Consider the following 11,390-nt stretch of genomic DNA (forward strand, 5'->3'; position numbering starts at 1 on the left):
GCGTCGACGGGGGACGGGGGGGTGGTGCTCGTGGAGCCTCGTAGCGGCGAAACCGTGCCGCACCACACTAATTGCGCTTATGCGGATTTTTGGCTCAGTTGAGGCACCCTCCGCAAGATGAGGCCCCCTCCGCAAGGTGAGGCCCCCTCCGCAAGGTGAGGCCCCCTCCGCAAGATGAGGCCCCCTCCGCAAGGTGAGGCCCCCTCCGCAAGGTGAGGCCCCCTCCGCAAGATGAGGCCCCACGCAGTCTGCATGATCGGCCTGTAGGGAGGGACGGCCCTGACCCTAGCTATCGATTAGTTTTAGTAATCGGGGGGTGGGGGCTGCTCAGATTTGAGTCTCTCATGTTATTTAGACTGGTGAGACAATATAAGCTTTTCAAAGCGTTTTACAGAATTTAACTCCCTGCTTTCTCCTAAACTTTGGATGGAATTAATATATGTACACGAGTAACTGTGTATTTAAAAGAAACATTCGATTAAGGAGGTCACATTACCAGAAAGTTAGTAGTAGATTCTTATACTAGTGAAATTCCTCGATATCCGATTAGTAACCACTTCAAAAGATGGCGTCTGCTTTAAATTCTATTCTTAAAACCGGCTCCAAACACTTTTTTCATTAAAGGCCTTTTTACTAATGTCTCCCTGTTCATGCAACAAAACTACTGTTATATTTATCCCAAAATCTTAAAAAAGCATCTGAAAGAGTTTTTCTTCGGTTAGAAAATGTGTTAATGCACCCTCATGTTTCTGTGTTTAACTGCATTTGGGTGATTTATAACTGTTAGCATGTTGTTAGCATGCTGTTAAAGCAGCTGTTGGTGTCTAACTGTCTCGCTAATAACATCTTAAACTGTTAGCATGCTGTTAGAGCAGCTGCAACTGTTATCATCAATAATATAAATAACTGTTAGCAATAAACACATGAGAGAGATGAGTCTGAGGTGAGAGCAGAGATCAGCTGAGAGTCATTTCACTCTGAAAACTGTCACTTAGCAAGAGTTTAACGAGGAGGAAAACTTCTGCTTCACAACGGGACAACGTTTCTGTCAGAGGTCCATCCGACTTGTTCTGAAATGCGGGCTCTTATTTTGAAAGTTCAGACCGGAAACCGCCTTGTTGACAGTTGATGCTAACTCGGTGCTAGCAGCTGGAGCTAAACTGGAACCACGATCAACGTTTCTGCGTTTTAAATGAAATAACACGTTAAACAGCGGACTTTAGGGGTCATTTAATCCGTTAATGAAACTATTCACACTAACCGACTCTGTTATATTATCATATATTACAGGAATAGTATACAGGAAGCTAACGGATGCTAAGCTAACAATCCAGAGGTAACTATTATACTACATTTATTTAGTTACTTCACAGATGTGGATGAATGATGTGAAATCTAACCAAGTGTTAAATCAGACTTTAGTTCCACCTGGAGTAAATCCACAAGCTACCCTGCAGTATACAAAGTCATTCAAACTAGCTGCACCTTTACCAGCTTTGAGAACACTTTCATGATCAATCATTATAAAACATATCATATATATTATTCTGAAATGGACCAATCTGCACAATCACTACTTTTACTGTCGCTACTTTCACTATATTTTGATGAGAATACTTTTCTACTTTCACTTGAGGAACATTTTGAATGCAGGACTTTTACTGTAACAGAGTATTCCTACACTCTGGTACTTCTACTTTTACTCAAGTACAAGATCTGAGTACTTCTACTTTTACTCAAGTACACGATCTGAGTACTTCTACTTTTACTCAAGTACACGATCTGAGTACTTCTACTTTTACTCAAGTACAAGATCTGAGTACTTCTACTTTTACTCAAGTACAACATCTGAGTACTTCTACTTTTACTCAAGTACAAGATCTGAGTACTTCTACTTTTACTCAAGAACAAGATCTGAGTACTTCTACTTTTACTCAAGTATAATATCTGAATACTTCTAATTTACTCAAGTACAAGATCTGAGTACTTCTACTTTTACTAAGTACAAGATCTGAGTACTTCTACTTTTACTAAGTACAAGATCTGAGTACTTCTACTTTTACTAAGTACAAGATCTGAGTACTTCTACTTTTACTAAGTACAAGATCTGAGTACTTCTACTTTTACTAAGTACAAGATCTGAGTACTTTTACTAAGTACAACATCTGAGTACTTCTACTTTTACTCAAGTACAAGATCTGAGTACTTTTACTAAGTACAACATCTGAGTACTTATACTTCTCCTTCAGGATCTGAGTACTTGTACTTCTTCTTCAGGATCTGTGTACTTGTACTTCTCCTTCAGGATCTGTGTACTTGTACTTCTCCTTCAGGATCTGAGTACTTCTCTGGTTGAATGGATCTTTTCGACGACCTTCCAGAACCGACACAGACCGGTGAGTTCTGATGAACTGAAAGTTTAGGTTTTAATAACAACATTAGTGAAGAAGAGTTGATGAAGGAAACCTGGGGGAGATCTGCAGAGCAACCTTAACTCAAATGTAAAGTGTGTATTTATTTGATGTATTGGTTTATTCCACTCATGGCATGTATTATAAAACAAAGCATGCACACTTTGCAGTTTGTATAGCCCATGGTGGAAAGCAGCAGGGAGAGAAAGTGATGGTCTCTCCGTCACAGCTGCTCACAAACACTTAGAGTACATGTGTCAAACATCAAGCTGTTGTTGGCCTGTGAAAAAATGTAATCCTAAGAAATGAATGCAACTGATTATTTAATGTTGTTTTTATTGGCAATCATTTAAGCTTTGTTGGTTCCAAGTTTAATATGTGGAATAAGTTCATTTCAATAAGTTCTGCAAGAAACATTGAACCAGTCCGGCCCTCGACTAGTACCCATTTTTTAATGTTGGCCCACTGTGTATTTGAGTTTGACCCCCCTGACTTAGAGTCACATGAAACCAGAAATCTAAAGTCACATTAGAATCACCCTTTAATCAGCCGAGCGGAAACACATGAGACGACCTGCAAGAGAATCAAAGTGTCAGTGTGAGATATGGATAGTTATGTCCTACGGCTCAAACTCTTCTTCTGACCTTTTGTATTTGATTCTTCTTCAGTTTCAGTCACAGCTCGAACACAGCATACCACAGAAGAAGAAGAAGAAGAAGGAGAAGAAGAAGTGGAGAAACGATTAAAAAGGAAACGATGTGCGGCCGATGAGAACGACGCGATAAGGGAGGAGGTCAAGAAAGTTTTTAAAGAAGGTTTCTTCCACCACAATGTTTTTCTGTGTGTTTCCCACTCTAATGTACATTTCATCTACCCACCCGCCCACATCTATCTATCTATCCATCTATCTATCTATCTATCTATCTATCTATCTATCTATCTATCTATCTATCTATCTATCTATCTATCTATCTATCTATCTATCTATCTATCTATCCATCCCTCTCTCTCTCTCTATCTATCCATCTATATCTATCTATCTATCCATCTATCTATCTATCTCTATCTATCCATCCCTCTCTCTATCTATCTATCTATCTATCTATCTATCTATCTATCTATCTATCTATCTATCTATCTATCTATCTATCTATCTATCTATCTATCTATCTATCTATCTATCCATCTATCTCTCTCTCTATCCATCTATCTATCTATCTATCCCTCTCTCTCTCTCCATCTATCTATCTATCCATCCCTCTCTCTCTCTATCTATCTATCTATCTATCTATCTATCTATCTATCTATCTATCTATCTATCTATCTATCTATCTATCTATCTATCTATCTATCTATCTATCTATCTATCTCTCTCTCTCTCTCTCTCTCTCTCTCTCTCTATCTATCTATCTATCCATCTATCTATCTATCTATCCCTCTCTCTCTCTCCATCTATCTATCTATCCATCCCTCTCTCTCTCTATCTATCCATCCATCCCTCTCTCTCTCTATCCATCTATCCATCTATCCATCTATCAATCAATAATTGTCTGAGGTGTGTGTTGGTCCAGGCCTCCCCGTGCTGAGAGGATATGTGGCGTCGCGGCGAGGAGAACGAGACGAGATGCAGGACGCTCACCTGCTGCTGCCGGACATGAGCAGCTGTCTGCCAGGACACCTGTAAGTCATCCAGAGGGGGAAGTAGAGGAGTACAGATACTGCCTTACTCTACTTAAAGGTCTCCTATCATGCAAAATCCACTTGTTGATGTCTTTTCTACATCATTATGTGTCCCCGGTGTGTCAGGAGCCTCACAACGTGTCAGGAAATAAAATCCTCTCTCTTTTCCTCCGTACCCAAATCTCTAAAAACGGGGGAACAACGGAGCTGATCCAGATTTGCTGCGTTCCTATAAAGGAACTACAGCACGGTCACATGACTTCACGTCACCACCGCTAAGCTAAAGGTGGCTAATGTTGGGCTATAAAGGAACTACAGCACGGTCACATGACTTCACGTCACCACCACTAAGCTAAAGGTGGCTAACGTTGGGCTATAAAGGAACTACAGCACGGTCACATGACTTCACGTCACCACCGCTAAGCTAAAGGTGGCTAATGTTGGGCTATAAAGGAACTACAGCACGGTCACATGACTTCACGTCACCACCGCTAAGCTAAAGGTGGCTAACGTTGGGCTATAAAGGAACTACAGCACGGTCACATGACTTCACGTCACCACCGCTAAGCTAAAGGTGGCTAATGTTGGGCTATAAAGGAACTACAGCACGGTCACATGACTTCACGTCACCACCGCTAAGCTAAAGGTGGCTAACGTTGGGCTATAAAGGAACTACAGCACGGTCACATGACTTCACGTCACCACCGCTAAGCTAAAGGTGGCTAATGTTGGGCTATAAAGGAACTACAGCACGGTCACATGACTTCACGTCACCACCGCTAAGCTAAAGGTGACTAATGTTGGGCTATAAAGGAACTACAGCACGGTCACATGACTTCACGTCACCACCGCTAAGCTAAAGGTGGCTAACGTTGGGCTATAAAGGAACTACAGCACGGTCACATGACTTCACGTCACCACCGCTAAGCTAAAGGTGGCTAATGTTGGGCTATAAAGGAACTACAGCACGGTCACATGACTTCACGTCACCACCGCTAAGCTAAAGGTGGCTAACGTTGGGCTATAAAGGAACTACAGCACGGTCACATGACTTCACGTCACCACCGCTAAGCTAAAGGTGGCTAACGTTGGGCTATAAAGGAACTACAGCACGGTCACATGACTTCACGTCACCACCGCTAAGCTAAAGGTGGCTAATGTTGGGCTATAAAGGAACTACAGCACGGTCACATGACTTCACGTCACCACCGCTAAGCTAAAGGTGGCTAACGTTGGGCTATAAAGGAACTACAGCACGGTCACATGACTTCACGTCACCACCGCTAAGCTAAAGGTGGCTAATGTTGGGCTATAAAGGAACTACAGCACGGTCACATGACTTCACGTCACCACCGCTAAGCTAAAGGTGGCTAATGTTGGGCTATAAAGGAACTACAGCACGGTCACATGACTTCACGTCACCACCGCTAAGCTAAAGGTGGCTAACGTTGGGCTATAAAGGAACTACAGCACGGTCACATGACTTCACGTCACCACCGCTAAGCTAAGGTGGCTAATGTTGGGCTATAAAGGAACTACAGCACGGTCACATGACTTCACGTCACCACCGCTAAGCTAAAGGTGGCTAACGTTGGGCTATAAAGGAACTACAGCACGGTCACATGACTTCACGTCACCACCGCTAAGCTAAAGGAGGCTAATGTTGGGCTATAAAGGAACTACAGCACGGTCACATGACTTCACGTCACCACCGCTAAGCTAAAGGTGGCTAACGTTGGGCTATAAAGGAACTACAGCACGGTCACATGACTTCACGTCACCACCGCTAAGCTAAAGGTGGCTAATGTTGGGCTATAAAGGAACTACAGCACGGTCACATGACTTCACGTCACCACTGCTAAGCTAAAGGTGGCTAATGTTGGGCGTGATGACATTTAGTCGTCTCATTTAGACACTTGTTAGCAACCTCAGTTTTTGTATTCACCATTGGGGTATTTACTGACGTATTTTATGTCATAGAACAAATCGTTAACATTTCTTCAGCTTGTGTTAACCACAGACCTGATTTCAGGATAACAAACAAAAACACATTCAGAAAACCATTGACCTGCAGACCAGGGGACAGGAAGTGATGAAATGCTGACTCATATCTGTGTGTGAGGACTCATTCCTGCATCAATGCCCCCCCCCCCCCCCCCCCTGTGTCCTGCAGGTCTCGAGTTTCGTACTTCGCCGTGTTTGACGGTCACGGAGGAGCTCGAGCCTCTCGCTTCGCTGCGGAGAATCTCCACCACAACCTGGCCAAGAACTTCCCCAGCGGTGAGTCCTAAAGGTCACCTGCTATGCTCAATCCACTTCTTCATGTCTTTTATACATAGACACGAGTCACTTCCTCCCACACCTCCTCCTTCATGGTTCTATGTTCTCTTCCAGGAGAAACGGAGAACGTGGACCGGCTGATAAAGAAATGTCTCCTGGACACTTTCCGGCAGACGGACGAAGATTTCCTGAAGAAAGCTTCCAGTCAGTGAGTTCACAGGAAAATACACTTTGAAACAACTTACCTTATCATTTCAGAGACTTAGTTCAGATCTCCATCACGAATAAGTCTATGAATACATCAGGGGGTATTTAGAGGAAACATCGGTACATTTAAAGATTAACGTTTTACATTAACGAGAAATAACTAAATAAAATATTAACCTTATATCCTAGGGGGAAATTCAGTTTCTACACACACACACGCACGCATGCACGCACACACATACACACACACATACACACATACACACACACACACACACACACACACACACACACACACACACACACACACACCCCTGTGATTCTCATGTGCCACAAATACTGGATATAAAAAACACACTGTTTTCACACATATATATATATATATGTTCATTTTTATTCATTTCTTATTTTAAAGTTACTTAACTGTTTATCATTTTATTTGTATCTTGGATTTTAACTTTGAGTTTATTAATTTCTAATCTGTGTGAATCTGTCCTGCTTTTCATTCTTACTCTGTTGCTGTTAAACTACAGAACTTGTCTTGTCTTCTCCTCTCTTCTCTCGTGTTCTCTTCTCCGACAGGAAGCCGGCGTGGAAGGACGGCTCCACGGCGACCTGCGTCCTCCTGGTGGACGACACGGTGTACGTGGCCAACCTGGGAGACAGTCGGGTAACTGAGACTTCACCAGCACACACTCTGAGAAGACAGGAGAGGAAGACAAGAGAGGAAGACAGGAGAGGAAGACAAGAGAGGAAGACACGACAAGACTGACTTAACAAAACATGAAACATGACTAGACTAACATTTTTGACGAGACACAACGCAAACCGGGACTGGATCTTCAATTGAGGGTTTTACCGTCAAGACACGTGTAATAATTTCATAATAATGATACATTGGATTTTTACAGCGCTTTTGCTAATGCTCAAAGATGCTTAATTACAATGAACTTACAATGATCAGTTACTGAACGTGGCGTCATTTGGGGAATGTGAATTTGACCGGCAGCATATTGGATATTTGAGAGTGATTGGATCGTTGCATCTCTACTACAGACGTCTTCTGTTCAACACCGACACGAGTAGACCTGCAAATATTCACATTTCAGAAACTGGAGTTATAGATTTGTGCGTAATGTAAAAGCTGTTATCGATGTTCATGGTTTTATATCAGTGTGTGTGTGTGTGTGTTCGTGCAGGCGGTGTTGTGTCGCATGGAGTCTGCAGAGGATCAGAGGAAGTGTGTGACTCTGTCTCTGAGTAAAGAACACAACCCGACCATCTACGAGGAGAGGATGAGGATCCAGAGAGCGGGGGGCACCGTCAGGTCCGACAGAGATCACACATTTAAAACTGAATTGAACACTTACAATTAAAGAAGCAACTTTCACACAGCTAGACAGCAACCTTTCTGCCATGCCTTGTGTCTGAAGGCCCTGACACACCAGGCCGTTTTCGTTAGTCGGACGATGAAGCGTGCCCTGTCGCCCAAACTCAATTTGGTGTGTCCCGCACCGTCGGCCGTGACACGCCTTATTTGGCCTTTCATGGCCGACGCACGGCCGATTCAACATGTTGAATCGGCCGTGCGTCGGCCACAGGCAGTCGGACAAAGGAATCACTCTGATTGGCTGTTCAGCTAGCGAATCAGTGCATGAGAAGCTAAACGGTTGCTTGAGAATGTCTTCCACAAGCAACACTCCAATGGCTGATAGCTCCAGTACCGCACCAAACATGTTTTCGATGGACGAGAGTGAAAATGGAACGCACACGCTATTTGTTGTTTGTTTAGATCACGCAGTCTGTTCTTCTTCTCTGTCTTCCGGTTGTTGCCTCTTTTGAATGATGAATACACACTACCCGCCGCCTGCTGGTAAGGAGAGTTATTGCCACTCACGCATGCGCAGTTCGTACGTGCTCGGCTGAAGTCTTTGCGGTGTGTTCCAGTGCGACACATGGCCAAGACGCAGGAGAACACGGCGACAGTCGGCGTCGGTGTCGGAGAGTTCTCTGGTGACTGCCTGGTGTGTCAGGGCCTTTACCGACAATCCAATAAACATTTACAGTTTACTGAGATATTAAATGGAGAAATGAAAAAAATCACATTTCAGAATCAGAATACCTCCATTCGTCCCACAGAGGGGACATTTACATTGTTACAGCAGAAAAGAGCCGAAGACAGCTCAATGTTAACGAAGAAGCATGCATACAAAATATATATATATATATATATTAAAAATAAAAAAATTAAGAGAAGTACACAATTTACAAAATACACCCACTGTAACCATGGCCGTGGGAAGTAGGGGTGCTGATAGTGCTGCAGCACCCCCTGATGGACGACAGGAAATCTGCACGTCCACAAGATTAAATGGAAATATAATACAAATATAATACAAAAAAAACGAATGTTCAGCCTTGATGTAACAACATTCATAATTAAGTAAAGGTAACACCCTTTTCCCACACATTTTCCATTTGCCCTGTACGATGGGCGCTGTAAGTGATGAAAGTGGGGGATGTTGGCTTATCAGGCGCCAAAGTGCGAGTGAGCGTTGGAGCGAGCGAGAGAGAGAGAGAGAGAGAGGGCGCACCGGTACCGGTCCGGCGGGGATTGTTGTTAGCTTCTGCTGCGCTAACGGATATAAGAAGATGTTTCTACAAGAAGGTAGAGGGAGAGACAGACTGAGAGGCTCAGTGAGGTAAAGGACTCTGAGGGTCAGATAGTTCACTTTAGTCTAAGTTATCTCAGTGGGTCTCAAACGGTTTGATCACAATTTATGTAAACAAATATTTCCAAGGCACACCTTTATAATTATTAGGATGAATAAAAACAGGTTTGAAATCATTCCAGTGTATACTATAGGACAGTAAACCAGACATATCCTTCAAACTGGAGAGATTTAAAAATATACATAAATAAATGTTAACTAGGTCAAATAAGATATGAATGAACAAAAATAAAATAAGTTACATGTATTTGTTATTGGCTATGTTCACATATGTATTTGATTGTGTGTGTGTGTGTGTGTGTGTGTGTGTGTGTGTGTGTGTGTGTGTGTGTGTGTGTGTGTGTGTGTGTGTGTGTGTGTGTGTGTGTGTGTGTGTGTGTGTGTGTGTGTGTGTGTGTGTGTGTGTGTGTGTGTGTGTGTGTGTGTGTGTGTGTGTGTGTGTGTGTGTGTGTGTGTGTGTGTGTGTGTGTGTGTGTGTGTGTGTGTGTTGCAGGGACGGCAGGGTGCTGGGGGTCCTCGAGGTGTCTCGCTCTCTCGGGGACGGTCAGTATAAACGCTGCGGGGTCATCTCCTCCCCCGAGCTGCGGAGGCTACAGCTCACAGTCAATGACAGGCAAGAACACACGGTCGCTCACTGCTGATTGGCTGCTGGGTGACACACGGGGGCGAGGTCCCACTTTGACTTAAAGGGGACCTATCATGCAAAATGCACTTTTGTACGTCTTTTATACATGAATATGTGTCCCCGGTGTTCCAGGGAACTCACCAAGTGTCAGAAAACACAACCCTCTCTATTTTCCTCCATACCCAAATCTCTAAAAAAGGGGCTGCAACGGATCTGATAAAAACTGATCCAGATTTGAACACTGTCCTGACGTCAGGACGGTGGCGCTACGGCTATTGGGCCAACTCCACCAATCACGAGGAGACAGCCACGGCCATTGCCGTTCGAAAGCGCTGGAGACGCTGTAGTACATATGCCAGGCCTGTAGGTGGTGCTGTTCTCACTGAATCAGCCCTTGCTAAAACAGAGCTAGAAAATGTCAAATTGAGCAAAATGAGGCATGGCTAAAATGCATGATCTGTTTGGTATTTTGAAAAAAAAAAAAGTATAAATATGCCTTATATAGGTATGGTCCTACACTATATTATTCAAATATAGCATGATAGGTCCACTTTAAGTGAAAGACGCAATAGCACACTTTTTAAAATGCTCTTTAAAGATCACCTATTATGCAAAATCCACTTCTTCATGTCTCTTCCAGTTCTTTCACCACTGGTTAAAGGTTAGAACCCTCAAGGTGTTGGTTCCTACTAAGATGGAGTTTAATGTGATTCCCAGTGACAGAAAAAGCACCATGAGCTCCCATAGGTTCCTCACTGGTCAGCTGATGTCCTCCCATAGGTTCCTCACTGGTCAGCTGATGTCCTCCCATAGGTTCCTCACTGGTCAGCTGATGTCCGTCCTCTCTCTGCAGGTTTATCCTCCTGGCCTGTGACGGTCTGTTCAAAGTGTTTTCTGCTGACGAGGCGGTTCAATTCGTCCTCACCGTGCTGCAGGTTTCTCTCTCTCCTCTTCATGAACACCATTCTGGTTTATTAAGAAATGTCATTACGTTTTATTTTATCGTTTACATTACTTTTATTCTCAGTGAATTCTGGTCTCATTCTTTAGGTGCAGTGCAGACACTTTTCCTGTCTCTCTTTTGTCTACCTCGTTTAATTTAACTTTAGTTTTTAAAGGAACGTTCATATAAGTTTCAGTCTAACAAAAAAACACAATATTCAGGGAATCGTTTTTCTAACTTTAGGAGCATTTGTTTAAGCATTTGAACTGTGTCAGGTATTGTGTCTCCTTTAAAGAGGTCCTATTCTACTTTCTGAGTGAGGGGTTCCCTCTCCTGTAGTTCTGTAGGTTTTAGTGCATGTCAATGGTCTGCAGAGGCTACAATTCACAGCCAATATTAAATGTCTGGGGCTTTTATTGTGAACAGATAAATAAGACCAGTCGTAACAAACAGGATTTAGTCTTTAATGAGGTTTTTTATTGTGAATTATTGTCTCCCCTATCCCTAAATAC

At 43.1% G+C, this 11,390-nt stretch overlaps 1 protein-coding gene across 1 annotated transcript; it reads left to right on the plus strand.

Annotated features, from left to right (window-relative positions):
- Positions 1-1,110: 1,110 nt before the first annotated feature.
- ilkap (integrin-linked kinase-associated serine/threonine phosphatase) lies at positions 1,111-10,870 on the plus strand (the record flags this gene model as incomplete). Its single annotated transcript, XM_034115487.1, is given in 10 exon segments — positions 1,111-1,336; positions 2,334-2,393; positions 3,074-3,226; positions 3,983-4,091; positions 6,265-6,371; positions 6,486-6,579; positions 7,161-7,248; positions 7,778-7,905; positions 9,804-9,923; positions 10,789-10,870. Coding segments are annotated over 9 exon segments (918 nt in total), but the record flags the coding sequence as incomplete, so codon positions are not given.
- Positions 10,871-11,390: the final 520 nt, after the last annotated feature.

The sequence above is a fragment of the Trematomus bernacchii genome, unplaced genomic scaffold, assembly GCF_902827165.1.
Source record: "Trematomus bernacchii unplaced genomic scaffold, fTreBer1.1, whole genome shotgun sequence".
Taxonomy (NCBI): domain Eukaryota; kingdom Metazoa; phylum Chordata; class Actinopteri; order Perciformes; family Nototheniidae; genus Trematomus; species Trematomus bernacchii.